We start from the raw sequence: 24,439 nt of genomic DNA on the forward strand, positions 1-24,439 counted from the left end.
TAGAAATGAGCTCCAGACTAGCTGCCAGAGACCCAAGTCACCTTTTCAGCACTTCCTTGACATGTCTCTGCCAGTCCCATCTGGCTTGATTCAGGGGGTCAGCGTGGGGACTGAGGTGGCAGCTAGAGAGGGCAGGATTCGAGGGAGGTCTGAATACAGTAGCCTCAGCTTTAGATGCTTCTCCAAGTTGTGCAGCAAGATAGTTTTATTTCCTTTCCTTCCCACATGGTTGCATGATTTGCTATTTTTTTTGTGCTGAAAAGGGGAAGAATAATAAGTGAGGAGGTTTAATAATAACCTTTGTTATTATTTCACCATGTGATGCAACAGTTTGTATCATACCTGGTTTTACCTCTTGGATCAAATGCAGGAAAGACTGCAGCATCAGAGAGCTACTTAGAGTAACATGAACTACACGCCCTACTTTCTTTTATGTTGTTAGGCTGTAGAAATCAATTTAATTGATTTCACATGAAGCTGGAATTAGGTATGGTTTGCAGGACAGAATATTTCTCTGGGAAAATATTCAAAGAGTTAATTTACAAGTTTCCTTCAATTATTTTACACAAAGGGAAAAAATTAATTTTCTGAAGTTTAGGCAAGAGAGCAAAAAACACCACTGAAGCTTGGTTATTAGTATCTTGATCACCTGAGTAGTTATCTCACTTATTTCTTGCATCATAACAAAAATGTGCACTATTTCAAGAAATGTCTATTTTGTTGAATTTTGGAGAATGTAATCTAAAAATAGTTTCTGTGTGATCTGATCCTTACATTTCCTTGCTCCTTTAATTTGTCTTAAATTAGTCCAGAGCTAGTCAGTATTAAGGAAGAATGTTTGAATTCTCATCTTTCACTATAGAAGTGCAAATTCAAATCTAATTATATAACAAATACAATCATGAAATGTCTGTGCTACCCTTAGCTTTCTTACAGCACTCTATTTGCTTAAATATTACGATTCCAGCTTCATAGGCAACAGAGTTTGGGCTGTAAGTTTAAATGCTTTAGCGAAGGGCCCCAAGAGAGTCTTTAACGCTGCTGAGACTGAGACACTGCTCATCATTTGGTTGGACCAAACTGAAACCAGTAAGCAGGCTGGACCTAAAGCTGGATCCTTGTAATTAGAATATGGTTTGTGGTATAGCTACTACAAAAAATACACAGAACAGAGAATTGTGTTCATGTGAAATATGTTTCAGCGGTTGAGTTATAAATCTCTGAGAAGAAGAATAAAAAAAAAATTGAATGAGACTTGCATATGGAAACCAGCATATAAGGGATGATGGTGTCACTGTGGTGATAAATCCATTGCATTCTGCAGTGACTCATGCCTGTGCCACTGTTATTTGCCTGAGAACAGACCTCTGGCCCTTGCCAAGTAATGCGTGTGGGAACGTTGTTCCCGGTGTCTGACCTGCGGGAGTTATTCCAGCCTTAATGGCAGGATACCTAGTGTGTGTGCAATCTTGTTCTTGTCCACTGGGGAAGGAGGGTCCTTAATTTGTCTGGATGTGATATGAGCAATGACTTCTGACATGCATGTAGCAGAGATTTATTGCAAGCAAAAGTTGAAGTGTGATAATGCTACTGGGGTATTCTGTAATAATATGGTAAAACACTTGTCATCACTTCATCTCAGGCAGTGAAAGTCAATTGTATATGCTACACAGAGACAGATAAAAAACATAAGTATACTTAAAACTTCATATGGTTTGCATTTTTTGTAACAGCTCTCCTGACTCTAATATAAGACAGGTTTTAATTTTGTTTTGGGTAAGTGGATGTGCTTACAGTCTCACACCCACAATTCCATGGCTTTAAATAGAATTGCTCCCAGGGTGCATAAAAGAACACATGCTGTTATGTGAAGGATTTATCCAGGATGCCAGGATTGTATTTATTGCTGGGAACAAACTGAATAAAATTTTCTATTCCATTCTGACACTAGCCCATGGAGAGCAGCCGTATCTATGGTTTCAATGCAGATCCTTCCCTTTCCCTGACACAGGATTTGGTGCGACCGACTGCTGTTGCAGGAACAGTAATTACTAAAGATGGTGGAACCAGAATGGCCAGAGCAAGCCAAGGGAAGGTCAATGCAAAATGCCCTCCAAATATCTTTTCGAGCATGCTCAAAAGTAAGCTTCACATTGCCTTTTCACATCTGTGCAGCACGGCCAGACTTCTAAAACACATTCTTTGGTTTCTGGGATCATTTTGCTGTTGCTTTTTTCTAGCTGAGATTTCCATGCCCCACTTTGGGATGGCAGAGATCATGAGCTTGTACCCCGACCCTGAGCACAGAGGAACTCGGTCGGAGCAACTGTAGTGTTAACACTGCAGCAGCAAGTCTGTGAGGCAGATTCCTCTGTCCCAGGGCTTGGGTTAAAACTGCCAGACTATTTGCATAAGCTGCTATGTCACATGGTGGCCGTTTTGGGTACTGTTGGCCTAAAATTGAACTTGTGACATGAGGTAAAAATAAAAAAGAAAATAAATCCCTCTGTATTGCATTACCGTATCCCCGAGGCATCAAAGTCGTGCGCTTGTCTCAGTCTGTACGCAGCCAAGAGAATTTAGCATCAAATTCCAAAATGTTGTCACCTGAAATATTCTGGTAAAGGAAAAGAAAAAAAAAATAAAAATATCCATTGTACCAGGAATGACTTTACTTCAGCATCCTTTTTCTCTTTTTTCAGATGACTTCTTGCATTTTATAGTTAGTAAAACTGTGCCTGATATGCAAATTTATCACTGTCTCATAAGTAACAATGGCTTAATGGTGGAAATCTTTCTTACTTTCAACTCCAGTACACTGAAAACTGCATTAAAATCAAAAAGTGAAGTTCAGTGATGTGTTTAAGATAGCCAGCTCTTTATTTACATGGACTATTCTGACAAAGATTCTAATTTTTAAGAACCCAATCGATAGTAAATATTTTTTTTCAAGAGGAGTAAACTAACATATCAATTCAATTATTTTAGATTAATATTTGGGAATGTAACACCTTTGGAAACTCGTAGCAGTCTGAGGAGAAAATGTATGAAGTTCAAAAGTGTGAAGCAAGAACTCTGGAAATTTGAGGGGGAAATGTAAATTATGAAATAAATTTCAGGATAACAGAATTCAACAGAATGATTAGGTTGGAAGAGACCTCCAAGATCATCGTCCAACCCTTGCCTTAACACCACAATTAGACTATAGCATTGAGTGCCACATCCACTCTTTTTTTTAAAATTCATTTTATGTTATTGTTTTGTTATGGTTAATTTTATGTTATTAACTCACACTCTTTCTCTCTGAATTTTTTTCAATAACGCTGTTCATAAATTTTATCTCAGTGCTCTTGCTTTGTTACTCTTACTGTCTTAAAACATTGCTCTTCTTCCTTCCCAATTATACCCTCAAACATGTATAAACATTATGAAATGCTGCTTTATTATCTCTGAGCCTATCTGCCTGTGCTCTGGCAGTTCTCTCCTGCTCTTAGCAATTTTTTTACATTACAACTAGTGGTTTAACCTGAGTCAGGGCCCGTTACTGGATAGGCACTGTGCAGACCTGGAGTAGAGAAGCTAGCAGGCTGCAGAGCCAGTTTTGACAGATGGGAGGAAAGGAAGATTTGGAGAGAGAAAATAATTTTTTGAGTTCTGGTATGGATAACAGCATTTTTTTTTTGTGGAGATCAGTATTACTTTGGCCCAATGATCAATGCTGTTCCCCTGACTCCCACCAAAAGGAGCACAAGTCAGCTTGTGCTTAGCAGTCTTTAAGCAATCCAGGAAAGAAATAGGAGGTAAACAGGTGCTAGAAGCAGGAACCAGGATCTTTTTATAGTTAAATCTTACACTGTAAACATTCTGTGATCAATATCTACATTGTGATCATTATTCTAAGGCTGATAGTTTTGCTCCAGTGAACATGCCAGTACCTGACTTGAAAGCCTTGTCTGTTTTCTTGTGGTTAGATCATGACCCCAACCAGTCCTTCCTGGCATGGGTCCCTAAGACTTCTCCTCCCTCACCGCAACCTGGGTACAACCCTTTACTTTAGCGGTGAGTAATCCTGTCAAATGGGAGTCTGACTCTTTGTGAAGAGGCATTTTGTCTTGCATTCATATAAAAATAGCAAGGAAAATTAATTCTGGAAGGGTAAAAAGGGAGGGGAAAGCGGGTCAAATATCTTTCTGAGTTGTCTGCTAGGTGGAGCCTGGGAAACATGTATTTGTTCTGTAGTCTTGTCTATGTAATTCAAATCTGAGTGGTTAAGCTCTCACATACTTTGTGCAGTTTGGATCTTGGTTTTTTTTTTTTCCTTTCTCTTTAGCTTTGAATTTCTTTCCCTTTTCTCTTAAACAGCATTTAAGGAAGCTCTTTGTTAGTAATTGCGACAATATCCTCCAAAATTAAAATGAAAGAAACACAGCATATGTGCATCCTTTCTGTATTTCTTCATTAATTTACTTTGTGTCACACATGTCACTTCCAATCTAACCATTTGAAGAATAAACAAACCATTGTGGACTTAAAAATCTGTTCAAAATTTTTTGGCAGGAAAAAAAGACTATATTAATTTTCATTGTTGGTTGAGGTTTCCCAACAAGCAGCTTTACTGTTTCTTTTTTGCCTCCAGCTAGCAACTAAAGATCAGTTATAAAACTGTATACAAATACTTCCACATATTGAAAGAACAATATTTTGACATTCAATGACACAAGGGGGAAAAAAAAGGAGCAATCTAGTTTTTGATAACACAATGAGAACTTTGTGTTCACCCGAGGTCCATGTGAGAAACATCATGTTGCGTTAACAGGGAAGGTTGACCTTTAAGGTTTATCTGGATTATAATTCTTGTGGTTTTTATTAATAGAACTGCCTACTAAAGTTTCACGAGTCCTCCTTGATATCTGTAAAACAATTGGCCTATCTACTTACGAGGGAGAAGTTAGGCAATATTTCCCAGTATTTCCTACAGATGTGAAGGCTTTTGTTTCAGAAGACATCGATATTGTTTTCATTTGAGATGGTCCACAAAGATTATCAGGTATTTTATTATCTTAGTAACTTTATAATTGTTGGATTATTATCTTTCAATATATCAACTATACTCTTTCAACTTGAAAGAAAAAATCATAGACCTGAACACAGTTCTGGTCTGAACAAGTTCATCTCTAGAGCCAAACCATAGGATTTGACTAAATCAGCAAGCATGCTTCAAATTGCTTCTGTGGAAATTTCTCAACAGTAACTTTGAAAAATTCTGAGAAAGTTTATAAAATGAAGCCCTATCTCATCCTGGGAGAGTTGCCATTTGTTTACTTTCTTGGGATTCTTAAGGCAAATTTTCCATTGTTTCTTATCATATGATGCATTTTTTTCTCTCAGAGGAAAATGTTTTCATCTCAAATCCATTCCCATTTTATATTTTTTGTGTCAGCGATGTCTATGGTTTGCAAATGTCTCTTTTCTGAATGGAAGCAGCTGCCATGTCACAAGCACTCAATGTCTCCTCTGCGTGAGCAGAAAAGACGTAGCTGAAGGAAAAACTTTGTACACAGACTTTGGAATCCTTATGTTCAGCATTACACAGTTAAGGAAGAAGCATATCAAAATGTATTTAAACTGATGAGATCTGATAGATATTTAAATGGTGTTCAGAAGGGTTCTTCCATGAATGGAGGTTCCTTGAGCAACAGATCTTGCACCAGCGCTGTGATTTTTGGTAATCTGAGAAAACAGGATGATGACTCTTTAGAGGAAAGGAAGAAGCATGTGTCCTGCCCTTCTTGGGAAGTACCTCTTTTGCTGGAGATTTCGAGAAAGGGTTGAGCATGTGGAAAGTCACCAATTGCAATGATAGACAATGACTTTAACCCTGAACTTATGTTTGCCTTTCAAATACAAGCTGTGACAGCTCAATAAGGTTCTTACTATTGGGTGTGCACCCTTGTTTTTTAAGTAGCTGAGCAAGAAGGGTTGTAATTTAGGGAGAAAAAAGCATAGTAGTACACTGATATGCATACTCCCATATTCCTGCTGTCACTGGCTTCTTGGGAGTATCAGCATGCCTGGCAGCACATCCCTGTGGTTTTCTTTGGCAAGAGTCTCCCTGCCGTGCTTGCCTTGACCTATAACATTGTCAGAAACAAGTACTAAAGCAATAGTCATTACTCTAGACTGAACTCCCATTGTGGCATAGAGCATGGGATCATGCCCAACACTTTTGTGTGTTGGCTGTCAGGCAGAGGCAGCTCACAATTTACTCTGATCACAACATTTTTGTTCTGCACTTCAGCTTCACTGATGTTTTTCAGCCATGTGTGCCATGCCCCTGCTGTGTGCAAAGCATGTGTAAGGAGATTTTTTTCCCCCCTCTGTTGTGTATTATATGTAAGTCTCACTGTGTCTTTATATAATCTCCTTACATAACACACTCTGATACCTACTGGGTACACCCAGGACACACCTACTCTTTTAAAAGTCACATAAGTCAATCAGATGTGGGTGACTCAGCCCTCAGGGTAGCACCTTTTCTTCCTCCTCTGCCCCTCCAAAAATGAGTAAATAGATAAACTGGGAGTCGGTTTGGGTTTAGGACTCTGAGTCAATGTCCCGTCTTACTTTTCTAAGGCACAATCATCAATTGTGGTCAGTTCTGTAGCAGCTTGAGAAACCACAGCCAGTCAGCTGGGTTATGTCAGGAGGAGCCCGGTGATGGCATCTGGAACTGCTTCGCATCCCAGGCAGGCAGGAAGTGCGTGGGCATGACATCTCCACACGTCGCTCGGCACGGGAGACGCCAAGCAGCCTCTATCAATGCCAGTGCAGTTGAGTTGGGACAATGCAGAGAGGGAGGTGGTACATTGTGGCACAAATGGAACAGTCCCTCATGATGCACACAGGAACAGCAGTCATGCCAGGCCTTTGTGCTCACCATATGGGGAGAAGGCTCTCCTTTGCTCCCACATCCCTGTAAAGGCTCATCATGCTTTGGCCCAAAATGCTCAATTCTCCTTCTCAGCAGTGACCCCAGCAGGATAGCTATGTTTGGGATCACTGGAGCACCATATCCAACCCACTGAATGCTTCTGCCCACTTCTAGACAATAGAGTATGGAATACCATAAAGACAGAATTTCTATAAATGGTGATAGTGTACTGTTGGGTCTCTCCAGGTGGTGATGTTTTCTGACTTAGTCAGAAATTGCTCCCTGATTGTTGACAGCCTTGAGGTAACCCATTCCTTCCGTAGTGATAAGTAAGTAGAGCTAGACATTCACCAGCCTCTGCTTCTTTGCCTCTGAAACTCACAATGTACCATGCATCAGGCTGCAACTATCTGTTCCATCTCCTAAAGTAAACATTACTGATTCAGTTTGATTTTTTTTTCTCCATGTGTGGCAAATACAAAGTCAGAATTTCTCTGCGTTACACTTAGAAATATGTACAAAAGTGGGGTTTTTTTTACAGTATAGATCTTGGAAAAAAACTGCTATGTAGCAATGCAGGGCAAGAGTAATTAGTACCAGCAGGAACGTTTCCTATTTATCCCATTGTGAAACCTGTTCAGTCATATCTGTTCTGGGTCTTGAACTAGATGAGATACATGAAAAGGCTTTATATATGTATTCTTTTGGGGAAAAAAAAAAAAAAAAGATGTATTTTATTTCTAGAGCAAAAATTATCAGCTGTACTTAAAAATCTTAAAAGGTCGGATTTATTTTTGCTCTTGAATAAGAAGATGCCTGATTATGAGCCCATTTTATCTATACATAGTGCGAGAGCAGACAGTGAAACAGAAGTCTCACATATATGGAGTTAAACATAACCCCAACTACCAGGTCTTTGTTATCCATGGATGACAGCCCAGTTAATAAATGTTTTCTTACTGGGATGCTAGACTGGAAGTTAATGGTGGCACACATCTACAACATACTCTAGATTCTTGAGACAAGCAGACACATCACAACCATAGTGGCATGCACAAAATGTATCTGTATGGGGGTTGTGTTAGTCAGACTTGGGTTTTCCCGCTTACTAGCCCAGGTGCAAACACTGCATAAGCAAAGAAATTTGGGCAGGGAGAAGACTGGTTCATGTTTTGGATATGTTGCTTGAAAATGGTGCTTACTACTGGCAGGGGTTTATATAGAGAAAAGGGTAGAGGAAAAAGATGAAAGAGGAAAGATTTTGGCAGAGGCTGGAGTTCAGGCATGCAGAACAGATATTCTAGTCCACATAATCATAAAAGTGTGTCTGCTTGCTAGACTAGCTATGTATCTCCTGTTGGTTTTCTGTCTTTAAAAGTAAATTGAATAGAAGTGCCTTTAGACTTTGTGACTCACTAGACCAGAGCCAAAAAGAATTCAAATATGAAAATATGCTTTGTCACTTCTGCCATTAAGGGAAGAGTCTTACTCCAAGAGAGTCAAAGCTTGAATTGTTTCCATGGTAGTTTTCTCCTCCTTTTCAACATCTACCCATATTTTGTTATCTGGACTGAGCAAAAAATTAGGGAAAGGGTAGCAGAACTGAACACAAATAATTTCTTTACTTGCTGTCAGCCCATCCGAAAAAAACCTTTACAAAGAAATACAGGAAAATCCACAATTCTCAGTTCCTGCACCAGAAAAATTCCTAAAATATATGACCTTGTGATGGTTAAAAGATAGCCAAGAGCCAAGGCTGGGCAATGTTTTTATCCCAGTTCAGCCATGTCATGGGTCATGTGGTTCAGCATGTGAACAGGAAGGTGAGAATGGGTGAACTTTTGCCTCAGTTGTGCAGTCCATCAGAGAATAAATGGAGCAAATCACTCTGCAGCTGGATCAGGAGGTGAACGGCTGAATACCTCTCACACAGAGGCCTTTGTGTTCTGGACATGATCTAGCATTATGATGGGACCCACTAATCTGAGGCTTTGTAGCAATTACTAACCCATTATCACGCTAGAACATGAGATCATTTATCTTCTAATTCAGAGTGTCACCTGTTCTTCATTTGCCAGTCAATAACCATTAATTACTTTCAGTGGAAATTTAAACAAAGCTTTTCCCCTCTGTTAAAACCAGTAAGCCATTCAGTAATGACAAATAAACCTGGAGCTGTATCACCCCCTTTCCTCTCGTTCTCAGCCTTGAATCTGGTACAATATGAATTCTTAAAGGAAATGCCTAGAAATTCATAGGTCAAGGACCTTTATTAGTCTGATGTGAGGAGAATCACATTCCTGGCGCTTGATGTAGGGAAAGGATATAGCTACTGCCTGTACATGGATGTCTTATTGGTTGTCATGGGCTGTATCTGAAGAAATATAATTTTGACTGTGGAACTTGTTCAATGTTTTTTCTCTCTTCTTGCTTGCCTTGGTATTTTTTTACAGGCAGTTCATGCAGACCCCTTCAAAGCAAGAGCATTTGGTCACCTTCCTCAAAGGAAAACAGAGCGATCACTTACTTTGTAATTTTTAGCATGTTAATTTTTTTCATACCTGATTGGATTGAGGTAATTCTTAAGTGCCAACAATTGTGAATGCCAGAAAAAATAAAAGAACCCACAGTGATAGATTCTCAAATAACCATTAATCTAAACATTCTTTCCTAGTAGGATTTGAAGAAAAAAAATCACTTTTAGCAACTCTGTCTGCATTGTTTGATTGTTTCTAAGTTGATCCTGTTAAAATTTACTGCAGTTTAAGTCGTGTTGCTAAGACAGTGATTGCTTGCTTTTTGAAACAGTAGATAAGAGTTGATAAGTTTAAATGCATAAAACCTCATTGCGCCCACTGTCAAAGGCTGGTTTTTTTTAGTCTTTTGCAGCTGCCTCCTTCAGTGTAGGTGTGTTTTAGAGTAAAGAGAAACTTTCAACTCTATTGCATATTAATAGGAAAAGTAATGCATAAATATTTTAAATACTTGCTGGATTGCTGAATGTCTTGGCATAAGTACCTGCACTGAAACTGTGTCAAAGGAATTACAATACTGAGGTGTTTAAAAGTGGAGGGGTGGCAAAAAATTGTTGGAAGTCTGATCCTGCTTCTGCTTAGATATATTAATATTACTTTACCAACAGTCATAGTAAATAGCAGGTGCTTATATTAATTGCAGATTCGGTCAACCAATGCAGATTCGGTCAACCAATGTAGCATTTTTGGGTAAGGGGAGATTTTTACCAATAAACGAGGTTTTGTTGTTGCATCTCCAATGTAACTGACAGTACAGTGTCAACGCAAGAAAAGGAGGTCATTATATACAGCAAGCATCCACCAAAGCTGGGAGGAGAACCACCGCCCCTGATTGACTGATTGTCTAATGCTGGAAATCCTTATTTACCCAAACAGTGCCCTCTCATACAAGGAAACATGTTGTTTTCAGCTAGACTGCTTAAGGAAACCTGAAGGTCTGTGAAATCAGGGACTAGATTGGGAGAACCAAAACTATCAACCACTTATTTTAGATACTCCTGTTACCTTTCTGTACAGCTGCTGCTACTGTGAATCTTGCAAGCTTGTCCAGTCATGATGAAACAGGAGTTGGTGATTTACGGTGACCTTTCAAATCAGCAGGGAAACCCCAGTGTTCCAAAAAAGCTCATATGAGAGATACAAGTTAAGGCATCTCCACCCCACAGGATGAGTTTCATCAGCCAGTTGGGTATTTCTGCGTCATTGGCTAGGATGTTCAATCCTAGAAAGGAAAAATAAAGTTGCTGCCATTGTCCTGCCCAGCAGGTCATCTCCCTAAAGCACAGTTTATAATTTATGTCAAGGACTTGCACAGCAGTTGCCCAAAACTGAGCCTCCCATGCAAGTTCAAGAAGTAAAAAGGTTCAAAAGGAACATGTTAATAAAATCTTGTCAAAACTTTGGAAGATGCATAAAATAATAACTGTAAAGAAAAACATCTCACACCTAGAACCATTTAAGTGGAATGTATTGCTTCCTATACAGGTCACTGATTTATTGGGAATAGAGAGGAAAAATTGAATATTTCAGGTGGTATTTACCAAGAGAAACTGAGCTATCCCAAAGCTTTTATTAATCTGATTTGCAGAGTATCCACTACCATCAAGGGACCTACTAAAGTTGTTTTCTTTAAAGCTGATGTGAAGAGGTCAATGCAAATAGCATCATGGATTACAATGTGAGAGGATGACAGTCCTTTTTACCATATGGAGAGAGAGTTGAATTATTTTGTTTCCTTTTTCTGGTTATTTATTAAACAAGGATCATGCCATACAGGTATTCCCTTTTCCTCTCCAAAGGAAATGAAGCGTTTGCATCATTTTGATTGATCTAAAGTAATAATTATTCTGTACAACTACAGCTCCTATGCAATCAAACAGTCCAGTCACTAGAGCACTGCCTTGCACACCAGAAAATTGAAATGTACCTGTGGTGATATCTCAGACAAGTCACACATGTCTTTGAATACCTATTTTCCATCTGCTTTCCAGCTTTCGTGCTGACTTAGCTGGCCAGTCCTCTGAGATGGCGCCCACCCATCCATTACTTGTTTGTGGGAGAGGATTCTGTGAAAGACAGTGCTGTGGGAATTAAAAGCTGGTCCCATGAAATGGAAATATGTTTACAATTGAATGAAGGTTTGCTTCAAAAAATACTGTGAAACCCTTGCTGCACGAACAGTCCTCTGAAATTGATTAATTATGGTTAATGATTCTGTTGCTTCTCTGCCAGGGTTTTCTCTATTCCTGTGTCAAAAATTTCTTCTACAGTACTTTAAAATGCAACATTCAACAGATATTCAGCAGGGAAACTGGATTAACTTGGTTAAATACCTTTTAAAATACTTACTCTTAATTAAAATCTCAGTTTAGGCAAAACAAATGTGGCAGAAGAAACAGCCAAAAGGATCCACATTTTCATGCTTCGATACGTTTGACATCATTCTGTAGCAGACAGACAACAGCACTCTGGACTGAAATATTACAAAATTTTACTCTTTTCCAAATATCCATGTCAATTCATGCAGTGCTTTAAACAAGTGAATCCATGCTCCTGAGCACTAAACCAAGTCTCAGTGTTCAAAAGTAAACATATTAAAGTCTCTCCTGCAGAAACTCCTGCTGTGAAACAAATTGAAAATCAAATACAGCATTGTTTTCTGTAATACGAAATAATTGAACTCTTTTCAGAGTTGCACTGGACTGGTTAATAGCCACTGTGTAAAGAAAGTGCTAATTTCCACAGCTTGGGGTATGTGTGTATATGTGTAGTTATTTCCAAATCAAAAATGCAATATCATGTGCCAGAGAGGCCACTTACACATGCACTGAATCTGACTATGTTTGTCTTTCTGCAGGCCATGTGGTTGATGTTGCAAACGGATGAGCCTGAGGACTTTGTCATAGCCACTGGGAAGGTCCACAGTGTCCGTGAATTTGTGGAGAAGTCATTTAAGCACATTGGGAAAACCATTGTGTAAGTATGAGGATGAGAGAGAAGCCACAGGTTGAACCTTTCTAGCCTCTCACATTTGCTGTGACAAAACAAAGTATTTTTTGTCTACGTTCTTTTTTTTTTGCCCCCCTAACTTTTTACTTGTAACATATGAGACCTCCCATGCATGAATGACTGGCCCAGCAGATATGTCTAGAGTTGCCTTCTAGACCATAAGTTAACAAGGTAGATGGTTAATTTTTTTATCCAAGTCTTCGTTCTTTGTTCTCCCTGTCTTGGGGAAGGGAAGCCCCTCCAAAGATGCTAGTACCAGGGTGCTGATCATCATCTTCCTGCAAGAGGGGCTTTTCCGCCCAGTTCTCCTTTGTGCCCCAGATCCCCACAGTCCTGCTCCCATCCTCTGTGACCTGAAGAGGTGACACCTACCAGCCCTGTTCTTTCCAGGTGACAGCCCATCAGCCACACTACAAGGCTTGTGTAGCAAACCACTCTACATTCCTATCAGCTCTTCTCCTACTAAGCCGTAGAAATGTTGAGCAGTGGGTGCAGAATGTTTACAATGCATATTCCACATAGTTTGATTGAAAATACAAAATTCCTTCCCAAGGCCGTATAATAAAACCAGGATGGCTTGGTGAGCGCTTTCTGTAATTTATATTTTTATTGTTTATTATTTTTTCAATTTCCCTCCTTCTGTATCTTCTCTGGGCCCCATGCATCAACATACCAATCTCAGCTGGAAAAGGGAGAGGAAAGCCACAGGCTCTTCCATGACGCTAGCGCCAGGGCTGTTCCTCAGGCCATCAAAGTCACTTGTGCAGCTGGTGAACTTTTGACAGGGCCAATAAGTTTTACTTGGGAACAAAAACTTGACAAATTCAATAAATATGCAGAAGTGCACAGATATATACAATATTATTTGAACAGCCAGTGGGTGGCTGGGGAGGTAATAACATTTTCTCCTCAATGAGTTTTTAGTCTGGTTTCAATTTTTGGCATCAACTTCCAGAAAAAGAAATTCTGATGAGGGAGAGAGAGACTGTATAAATAGTATTTCTAACCCAAAAGCTCAGTTTGGGGAATAAGCTTCTCTCCATATTTTTCACATTTCTTGGTTGCAAGATGTCCCTGTGATCACACATTGTCCCATATACCTTAATAGCAGTGAGGTTTGAGAGGCTAAAGGAGACATAGTAGGAGCTCAAATAATTGCTTGGTCTTTCTTAATTTTTCTTCTCTTTTTATAGATTTGTTTCTTGTGTTTATAAGATAATTCTACTGAATAAGAATAATAGGAAAAGGCTGCAGATTCAGCTGCTACGTATGAGTAAGAATTCTATTGATTTTGAGAACTACCATGTCCCTAATACTGTTTGTCAAAGCAACAGTGAATGTTTGGTGAACTTTTTCAATTTTTTAATTTTGATTACCCACAATTAGGGGCTGATATAAAAGGTCAGTACCTGGCTGAATGTCTTTATTTGCAGATGTTCCCCACATCACAGTTTCTTTTGATGTCACTCAATTTATCCCTTAGTTTAAAACTGAACCCCCTGCTTTGCTGTTGGTCTAAGAAGTCCCAGTATTTTCCAAGAGTGACAAATCAGCATGTGTTTTTCAGAAAGCAAATTAAGTCCTCAAGAAAACCTAAAGAAAATAACAAGGCCAGAAATAAAAATGAAAGTACTTTTATTAAAATCTTCTGTTATAGAGGGGATATTAAAGGATTACTTTAGATTTAGTTGTTCCTAACACTCAAAATTTTGTGTCCTGTTAGTTTAATTTTTTTGCTCACATATGGCTCCATATGGTAGATTGTGTATCATCTATGTTGATGTTTAATGCAGTCAGTATTTGGATTGAATCTGTCAAAATCTGATCTCTCAGAAAAACTTCACAGTATCACTCCAAATGTGAAGTAGAGAAGGTATTTTGTGTGTACAAAGACATAGTTGCCTTTTTATTACTAATCAATAACAGTAATTTGCAAAAATTGTATAAGAACTCACATGACACCTAGTGACATGGATTTTTAGGAACATAAACTGCTTTAGAAATGGGAGCTTGCATTTCTAGTCCCCCCTGCTCATCTGAAGCTTTTCTTACCTGTGAATAAATTTTTAATTCCCTAAGCCATTTACAGGTGATATATAAATAACTATACATATAGGAACTGAGGTGACATTATAAGTGCTAGTGATAATTTTGTTGCTGATCATTTTGACAGTGGCATAACTCTGAACACTTTGCGCACAAACTGTTCAGATAAACCAGCCATTCTCTCCCCCTACTCCCCAGATGCATTACAACACACCCACTATTCCTCCTGTAGCCACAGCTCATCTTTCAAATTGCACTAGATGTATATTCCTCAGGATCTGGGAAGTTTTGTTAAGAACCTCCATAGTTTTTCCAGGTGCCAGCCTGACCCGTGCTTTTGCAGCACACATGCGTGCTCTTTGGCTAGCTGTCCGGTAACCTTTCTTCGAAAGCCCCAATGGATTTCTGCTCCCACCTCCTCCAATTTGAATACACATCCTTCAGGGAGTAGCCTGGCAGAAAAATCCTCCCTTTTAGCACTGTGAGACTCCACTGGTGAGTCCCACTGCTCTGTTACTTTACAATTTATGAGGCACCTAAGAACCAGCACACCAGAGTGCAATGGCTAAACAAGTTCCCACAAGGATGGCTGCTTTCTTCCTATTACTGTTCCTCAAAGTTTGGTCATCTGAGGTTTACGAGTTGTTTTTTGGGTTTTTTTTTTGCAGGATTGCAGGTATTCTGAAATTTTTGAACCTCAAAAACTTCCCAGGGAGATTTCCATTAACCTTTCCCACTGCTATAAGCAATAGCACAGCTTCGCAGTACTGCTGTACAACACACCTTTCAAAATTGATGAAAGGATGGAGTAAATATCCAGGATAGATTTCAGGGCAAACAAAAGTTGGAGGAGCTCATGCCACATCTGAGGAAATGGGGCACATGTGCATGGGGCTCTTAACCATCCCTACTTTGTGCTTTGTCAGGGAAAGTTGCAAATGTATCTGTCACATCACAATACTGCAGTAGATCCTGGCTGCCTCATTAACCAACTGAAAATATTGATTTTAATTTTATTTATGTTTTTTCTCTTCCTAACAATTCACATTAACTTGTACAGCTGAAAATCTGGGACAGCATAAAAAGTCTTTCCAAGAACATAACATAATATTCTGTCCTAGCCAGTCATTAGCACATGTCAGGACTATGTCTTCTAGCCAAAACAAGAGAGAGAGAAACTTTACTACATTTTTGTAACTAATGAAATGTACAGCTGCAATAAGATTGATTCTCTCTCTGAAATGGACTGTAAAGTGTTCATGGAAGTTTATGTACCTTGTGTGGCTTTTTTCCTCTTACATTTCTTTTTCAAGGGAGAAATTTCAAATTATATTTATATAGTCCTCTGAATCATTCAAATTCAGTCCTTTGTACTAACAGGAAAGCCTCAGAGCTACAAATATTTTTCCCCTGTAAGGATTACATTTTTTTTTTCTTTTACTTTCCCTTCTGCCTATTACTAATTAAGTAGTACTTGGGGGAAACACTTCCCACCTATAATTTGAACTACAGCAGGGTAAACGAAACAGGCAAACGCTTGTCTTGACTAATTTTCTGCCATTAATCTTATTAAATTAGAACAGGATTGCAAAGATAGCCTGAAACCACTACAGCACTCAGAGTTCCTTGCAGACTGCTACAAAGACTTCTGTCTGCAAAAAAAAAAAAAAAAACAAAACAGAAAAAGAGAAAAAATCTGTTCAAGCTGCAGAAAGATTTATTGTGGTTTTTATTAATACAAAAATGAATGCACATTTGTTACAGAAATATTCATTGCTTCCAGGATCAGAATTAATTCAGAAAAAGATGAGTATTTTACTCTAGTCATTTGGTTCTACATACACATTTTTTCTTAACATTCTAGTTGGTCTTATGAAAGACCAGCCTTAAAATGTGGAAGTTTGCAGATAAGCTGTAAGGCCTTCTGAGGTGAACCCCTGTGGCCTCTTCAGTGACAGTGAAGGTTGAACTGAGATTGAACCCAGGGAGAAGAGTTTTGCTGGTTTGTTTGTTGGGGGGGGGGGTTGTTTGTTTGTTTCTTTCTTTTTATCTTAAAATGGAAGGCTGGGTTACAGAAACACATGAGATTTGAAGGATTGCTGTAAGAATGGAAAGCATGTGGGACCTGGAGGAGGAGCCATCAGCAGTCATCAGCAAAACAGCTGCTATTTCCAGATCTGGCTTTTGCCCACCAAACATTGCTGGCTGACCAGTGCTGTGTGTTGTATTTAAAAAGGAAAAGAGAATGAGAAGCTTTCAGATGAACAGGAAGAGAATCTCATACAGCAACTGGAGGCATTTTGAAGAGAGGTAGCTGAAAGGAACCCAGCCACATCAGTGAAGAATGCTGGCTTGGGTGAACCCTTACAGAAAAGAGTCCACGCTTAGGACCACACCAGTTTTGTCATCATTCTCAAAACAGAGTATGTATTTCAGGGGGCATTTAACCCACCTCAACTGGAGAAGTAGTTCTTTCAGCTGAGCAGGTGGTCATTACTTTCTTATCGATACAAGGTTTTATCTGCAGGCTGAAGCAGTAACTGTTTCAGAATTGAAATGAAAGCCTGAAAACTATAAAAGCCTAACTACCTGACAACATAAAATGTATGAGAGTTTCTCTAAGAGAAAGACTAGGTAAGAATGAAATATGGTGTTTCATGGGAAATTCCATATATCCCACCCTGAAATTAAATTGTCACAAATGCAGTTTGAAAAAATACCTGATTTCAGGTCAGCTGGACTTGTTTTTTCCTAACCTCCACTTAAAGAAAGAATAACTTAAGTTAGAATTTTTTAAGCCATTCTAAAGGAAAGAAAAAAAAAATCCATTCTGAAAATGAAAAGCCTCTCTTTTAGATATTATTAATAAAATTTTGTATCAGGCTGACACTAATGGAACTTATTGAAACTAAAACTTTTCTTTCCATAACGCTTTGATTTTCACAGAAGCATTAATATTCTTTGAGAAAACATTTTCTTCCCAAGACCAACTTTCACAAATTGGAGTTAAGGGACAGAGCTCCAAAAGCTTTCCAACCAACTGGAAAGAAGGGAAAAAAAGAAAAAAAGAAACAAAAAATAGGGAGCCTAGCATGTATTCTTTTTTATTGTCTTGTAATATGGGGAGTTACAATTAAATTTTTAAAAACTGAGCTTGACAATGCTTGGACTATTGGACTAATGAAAAAAAAATTAACATTGAACATCTGATTCATTTGAAATATATTCTTTTATGATTATGATTTAAGCACAAGGTCATGGTTAAGCAATCCCTGTATCTATGACTACATTGATGTATCAGAGCTGCTGGCAAGGTTGGTGGTTGAGTTAGTGACAAAAGAACATTTGAAGAGTCATATTTAAAGTTTCCCTACAAAAGATATTAATGGTCTGTTATGTGGTGTCAGTTTTGCTCTTTATAGTGTGCCAGGACAGAGTGAAGTGCTTTGGCCTGATTTTGTGCGTAGCAGAAATCAGGCCACAGATCTGAGAAATGTACACAAACAATATATCATATTAGCTGTGGAGGAAAAGCAAAATCTTCATACAATTTTATTTTTATTTAATTTACTGTTGAGTTTCAAATGTGAAAATATTTTCTATTGACATTTATTTCCTTATAAAGGTGATCAGGATAGTTTTCTTTCTCATAAAGAAGCCGAGCAGCTGTAGCCTCTTTTGGTTTTGAATGATTTTATAAATGCTATGGGTTCTGTTTCTATGCAAAGATCAAGCAAGGAGATGAAATGCATATACTTATTCAGTTTATCTCTGCTTCTATGAAAATATTCATTTTTATTTGATTTCTTCACCACCTCAAAAATATGTGTACTTTGACTTGTTTCCTCCTCAGTTACAGCCAGACCATTTGGTCCATTGCAGTGCTATTCCCACCCCTCCTCAATTATCCTGGATCTCCTGTTTCCTTCCCTGCCCACCTAACACCCTACCAAGTGGGTACCCCAGCTTTTCATCCTCATAAAATCTTCTGTACCTGTGGGAGTTTTCATTGCTTGAAGCTTGCTGTCTTAGTTATAGAAAATGAAAAATAATTGGAAACTCCAAAAATAAAAAAGCCAAAGAAACATTCATCAACACTGATAATAAGTATTGTAACAATAGTGATATGTTAATGATATTAAGTATGAAATTAGCCTTAAATTAAATACAATCCATCCCACTGTAAATCCAGAGTTTAAAAGCTCTTGATGTGAAGAAATTTTCAGACAAGTACACTTGCTCATGCATTTGAATCTTAATTTTATGGAAAATTGTGAGGCCACTGATAGCAGTGGAATCCACCAGAGCTGACCATTGGCTATCACCCTGAGCATTCCCAGAGCACCCATCTCCAGCAGCAAGGCACTTGACAAGGAAGTGTTGACTCAAAGGGCATCAAACCTGCTTTGTCAGGAGCAGTTCCATGGTCTCACCCCTCCTTCTCCAGGTGCAGAGCATGCTGGCACACGGCTGAGGCCATCACCTCTGGCAGGAAACCCACCCCTTGCTTCAGTGGGAGGGTGAAGCTTCACGGCCTCGCTGCAGAGGCTCGTTGTCTGCAGGAACAGCCTTTTGTGCAAAGCCTGCACCAGTCCAGCATGTGCCTGCATGGAAGCTCTGGGATGTGGCACCAGCTGGGCTTGGGGGGATCCACTCCCCATCCTCTATAACTTTAGCCTGTTCCTGATGAGCCAGATTTTCTCCAGCCAGGGATCCTTTGTGTTTCCCCCAAGTTACACAAGGCTGCTTCTGTGCCTATATGGGCATCTGCCCTGCAGAACAGAGTGATGGATAACCTCTGTGGCTGGAGCTAGCCACAGCACCTGAGGGCTCCCCATGCCCCTTCCACCACGCTCATGCTTCGGGATATTTTGGCATGACATTTTCCAGTTAACAATTCTGACTGCAATTTGACTGTAAATTAAGGATGATGGGTTTGGTGGGTTCTTTTTCTCTTGCGGTTTGAGGGAGAGGGGAGAGGGAGTTGGTTGGCAAAATGGATATCTTGGTCCTGGTGTCATGCTGTCCCCAGCACAGCCCCTTTTATCAGCACTATGATGATCCCAGCTGTGAGCATGGAGGTGCCAGGAGTAATTAGACGTGCAGCTATCAAATGTTACTTTGTTCACAATGAAAAACACTTTCTTTTTTTTTTTTTTTCTCCTTGTGAACTTTTCACATTACTGGGCTGAACGAAACGGGTGGAGATTTCTTCTTAAGCTATTTCTATTGTTATATAACTTTGATAGCGACATTAAGTGAGTCTTTACTGGCTTGGCCGAGCCTTGTGGAGCCTTTTGGGTGTTAAATGGGGTTCTCTGCTCAGTGACCTCCAACACAACTGACGTCTCCTGATCTAAGCGCTTCCTGTTGTTTTACTGGTGACGGCTAGTTTTCTATTAAGCTCATTTGAGTCCTGCACATTTTTACCCTCTGCCCTTTAAAGGGAGGGACTAATGTTAGTTTTGGCTTCTGAATGAAAACTTTGCAGTTCAGGCTCAAAACAGAGCAACTGCAAAAAAAAAAAAAAAAAAAAAAAAAAAAGAAAGAAAATTTAAATTATAAATCATCTTTAGCATCACGGCATGCCCATTAGCAGCTGACTTCACTGTCATTATTATCTGTAGGAAATTGTTTCAATGTGAAATGTTCCCAGTATCGAGCATCCTACAGGCTTTGCTAGTCATTCAAAAGTCATGAGTTGTGCTTAAAAATTTGTGAGATTTAAAACTTGCAGTAATGCATATTTGGTATTTCCTTCTGCCTTTCACTGTTTAAACCTTCATGGGTACACAGAGGTCACATTTTCAGACTTTTCTCCTTAGCCCTCAGGGCTAGAAACTCAAAAATGAAGGCTGAGATTGTCAAAGAATTAAATTCTTCTAGGAGCTTGAGGGAGCAGGGGAGCAAGGAGAAATCATACCTGCGACAAAATCCCAAGAGCTGGGAGAATAATTAGTAAGTGGGAGGTTAGGGGTGCTTTTCTTTCCTTGCTGGTGACTGAGGCTAAATAATCTAAATCACTGTGCTGATTTAATTTATTCAGATTTTACTTAAATGTAAAAAAAGCTAGCAGATTTCATCATCACATTTCAAGCCAAGCTGGTTTCAGAGCCCCGTGGTATATTACTTAAAAGCAAAAAGCGGAGAGAGGATAGAATTTCAGTCATAACTCTGGATTTTGTATATTCAGTAGATGAATTTTGATGGACCGATGTACGTTCCTACGTGTGTCACCTGAAGCATTTATTTTTAAATAAATAAAATATTTATTTATTATAAATAAATATTTTGGGAGCATTGTCCCCAGGCTTCCAGGCTGCAGCCTGACCTCCCCGAAGACAGAGCTAGTCACCCACCAAACCATTCCTCTTCTGCTGCTCCCGAAACCAGGATAGTCTCTAGGAAAATAGTTCACAGAGCAGCCAGATCACATAAATTATAGCAAATTGCAGGCTGTTCAACACATATGAAACTAATTTGGACCAAGGGAGCTGGATTTCAGCTTGCAGGTAGCAAGTCAAGTTTACAATGCATGTGCGTGGAGTGCCATGTTGAGGTAGGACCAAAAACCCAAGAACTGTTTTTGTTTTATTTTTTCTAGTCAAGGACAAATTAAATTATGCAGTTTAATGCTATTCAAACAGAGCTTCACGTCTATAAAATTAACAGATTAAAGAGTTCCTGAAAGTATTGGCCAAAATACAGGAATTAAAAATATTTTAAGAAAACAGCTTTGAAACAATCCACAAATGAAAAACCTCACTGTCATATTTATTTGCAGATATATGAGACATTCTGAAATCAGGGCATTTTATTTTCCCTTAGCATTATGTGTTTAATTTGGAAGTCCTGCATTTTAGACCTTCCTGAATCAAAAACCAAAACAAAGAGACTTCAAAAGCCATTGTTACTCTATTCAAGTCTAAACTCTCCCTTTGTTCCTTTAGCTAATGAGTTTATACTGTCCTGCAGGAAGAATTGACACCAGCCTCAAGTAAATGAAAGCAGGCCAAATGTTGGTAAGATCAGAGCACTAAAGTAATTATGGGTTGATTAAATGTTTATCTTCTTTACAGGTGGGAAGGGAAGAATGAAAATGAAGTGGGACGATGCAAAGAGACTGGCAAGATTCATGTGACAGTCAATCACAAGTACTACAGGCCAACTGAAGTGGTAAGAAAATGTCCTCTCGTAGCTTTGCAAATGAATAATCCAATCACTCAGCCAATAAATTGCTGCATTTGGCCAGCAGTCTGTGAAAACGGCTTAATTGCACTCCCGCTGCCAGCTTTTAGAGCTCTAAATTAGCCTGCTTGCTGGCCCCTCACAGCCAGCTACCTGGGAAGGAGCAAGGAGCAGGCTGGAGGAGCGGGTGGCCCTCTCACAGAGACCTGCTCCTCTTTGGTCGCCCTCCCTGAGTGCCAGAGGTGGTGCTGAGGGGGCTAAAACATCATCAAGGGAAACAAGACAAAGCATGGAACAGCTCCCTGTGAGTGGGAATATGATCATCTGTTCTCCAGCTGCAAGTAGGGAAAGCAGAAGAAGGTGGGCACTGATGGGCTTGTACCATCAGCTATCAAGTACCACCTTCGGTGTTTCAGGGTAGGGTTTCAGTTCCAGCTGCTGAGTATCCCTGTCCAGCTGACATCTCTGTGGGTGCTGCAAAACGCTGGTTTAGACGTGCTCGTGTGCTTTGCAGGGTCCCACTCAGCAAATGCTCATTTGCAGAACACGTCTTTACTCCCAGGAACGTCTCAGTGAAATCTACCAGGGGTGCTAAAGCAGGGCATACTGCTGACAGGACCAAATCCCGAACCGCTGTGCTTCAATCACCTAATGAGAATTTTGGGAGAGGGAAAAAACCAACAGTATGTCCAGGTCAGGTGGGATGGTGGCAATGCTCAGAGATGGTACAGGATGAAGCTTGGCTTCTGAACACAGGGAACAGTAGCCCCAATTGTGCTATGTAGGAGTGGGTGTACCCAGGAGAGGATTTCTCCTCTCCTGGGGAAAGTGACACAAGCCCCACTGGCTGCTGACACAGCATCATCTGTCAGTGTGTCCATTCAGGAGAGCTGTGTGATTCAAACAAGGGGGTGACAAAAGAACCTTTGTGTTGTTGACACAGATTTCAGGGGTGGGAATGGGGGCCTTCGTGTTTGGAAGAGGGCATGGGTTCTAAAACCTAAATTCAGGGGGAATAGATACTTTCATGTTATGTTGAAAAGGGACCTGTGTCTCAGAATCAAATGCTAGGAAGTCATTAAGAGCTGTCTGTCATTCTGTGCTGTGGTAAGGTGTCAGGATGATAAGGAGGGCAGAGACAAAAGGACTTGCCAAACAGGAAAAGGACACTTGACCCAACAAGTCTGTGCTTTGTGAGACCCACTTTCCTGCTTTGTCATACCTCTTACTAAGGAGTACATATTCACTCCTCAAAATTCATGATTAGTATGTGGCTCTTTGGAAGTCCTCACTGTACTTTCAAGTTATTCATGTGCTCAGATGTTTTCTGCTGAAATAGTGCTACCCATGGTCTTCTTCCTCTCTGTCCCTATTGGTCTCCCTCTGGGAACACAGTTTCTGGATTTTAAATTCAGCTCATTTATACTTACTGTTTTGGGACAATGCATAAGCACACATCCCTCAGGAATACTCATTATTTCTAGTGGCTCCATACATGAGAATAGAGAGGAATTCAGATACGGAGTGGAATGTGGGCTTGAAATAGGACTGTGTATAACCACAATAGATGTCTGATGTTTATCTGAAATTACCTAGTGTCTCATAGGCTGCCTTCCCTTGAATGAGGGCTCCATCTCTATCTTCCAGTACTCCCATCTTACCTTGCTTTTAATGCAGTCCCGACTTGGTTCCTGTGGAACTCAGGAAGGCTGTGAAGCTGCTCAAGCATGATCAAGGTAGAAGGACACAGTGAAGTACCTTTGTCTGAAGGAGCATGCAGAGGAACTAGGAGGGAATTCCTCTATGTAGAGATGTGATACCTTTTTTCTGCAATCACTTTCCTTTTTAGATCATCTCAGGATGGATACCCAGAATCACTTTCTCCTTTTTTTTTTTTAATTCTAATTTGATTCCTTGTCAAAGGCAGACAAGCTACTGTTTGTTTCATTTAGGGAATCACATCTGTACAATAAAAATACTAGACCAAAACCCAATCCATCACAAAAAAGCAAGGAAGAGCAGTGAAATAATTAAAATGGACTGACAGCACGTGTCCCCTGCTGCCACTTTTACTAATATTGCTGAAGACAAGAAAGCCTCAGGTTGACATTTTGGGAGGAGAGTTAGCCAGTTCAGTTAACAGGAATTCTGCTGTTGAATCACAGCTGACGCAGAAAATCTGATGCTCAGATTCTCATGTCTTATTTGGAAACATTTCTGTCTGTCTGTCTCTCTAAAATTTAACATGGTATTCTGGAAATTGAAAATAAACATAATTTAATCTTGTGTACAGTCAGTTCTGACAGTGCCAATACATTCATTTGAAAACACATTTGTTTTCTTCAGTTAGTGATCCCTGGGGTCAAGGCCTCCCATTGAAAAGCTTAGCTGTACTGAAGAAGAAACCTTGAAATGTGAGACAGTCTTCTGGTCAAACTAAGTAGACCCTTTGAATGCCTTGGCTCTAAATCTCTTCACTCTGCTTTTGACTGCTGTGGGGCCCCTTGATATTTACTGGCCTTGGGAATTGTTCCTGCTAATGCTTCTAATGCCTGTCTCTCTCCTTCCTTCCTTGTGTCTTGCCAAATGCAAACCTATCAGTATCATTTCTTTCAGCTTTTATCAAATTCCTATCAGTATATTTTTAGACCCTTTTTAAAAATGTTTTTGGATGCTAACCTGCTGCAAGGATTGGGGAAATAACATTTTGTTTGTTCCTTTCTTAAAATCA

General features: G+C 39.6%; 1 protein-coding gene across 9 annotated transcripts in view; it reads left to right on the forward strand.

Annotated features, from left to right (window-relative positions):
• GMDS (GDP-mannose 4,6-dehydratase) overlaps positions 1-24,439 on the forward strand; it is a 409,807-nt gene that overhangs the window by 314,820 nt on the left and 70,548 nt on the right. For all 9 annotated transcript variants that reach the window (XM_086900041.1, XM_086899999.1, XM_086900006.1 and 6 more), the window contains 2 exons: positions 12,323-12,441; positions 21,600-21,696. In XM_086900041.1, the coding sequence (XP_086756167.1) occupies positions 12,323-12,441; positions 21,600-21,696 (216 nt within the window). The remainder of the gene's footprint in view (positions 1-12,322; positions 12,442-21,599; positions 21,697-24,439) is intronic.

The sequence above is a fragment of the Cyanistes caeruleus genome, chromosome 1, assembly GCF_971803275.1.
Source record: "Cyanistes caeruleus chromosome 1, bCyaCae1.hap1.1, whole genome shotgun sequence".
Classification (NCBI taxonomy): domain Eukaryota; kingdom Metazoa; phylum Chordata; class Aves; order Passeriformes; family Paridae; genus Cyanistes; species Cyanistes caeruleus.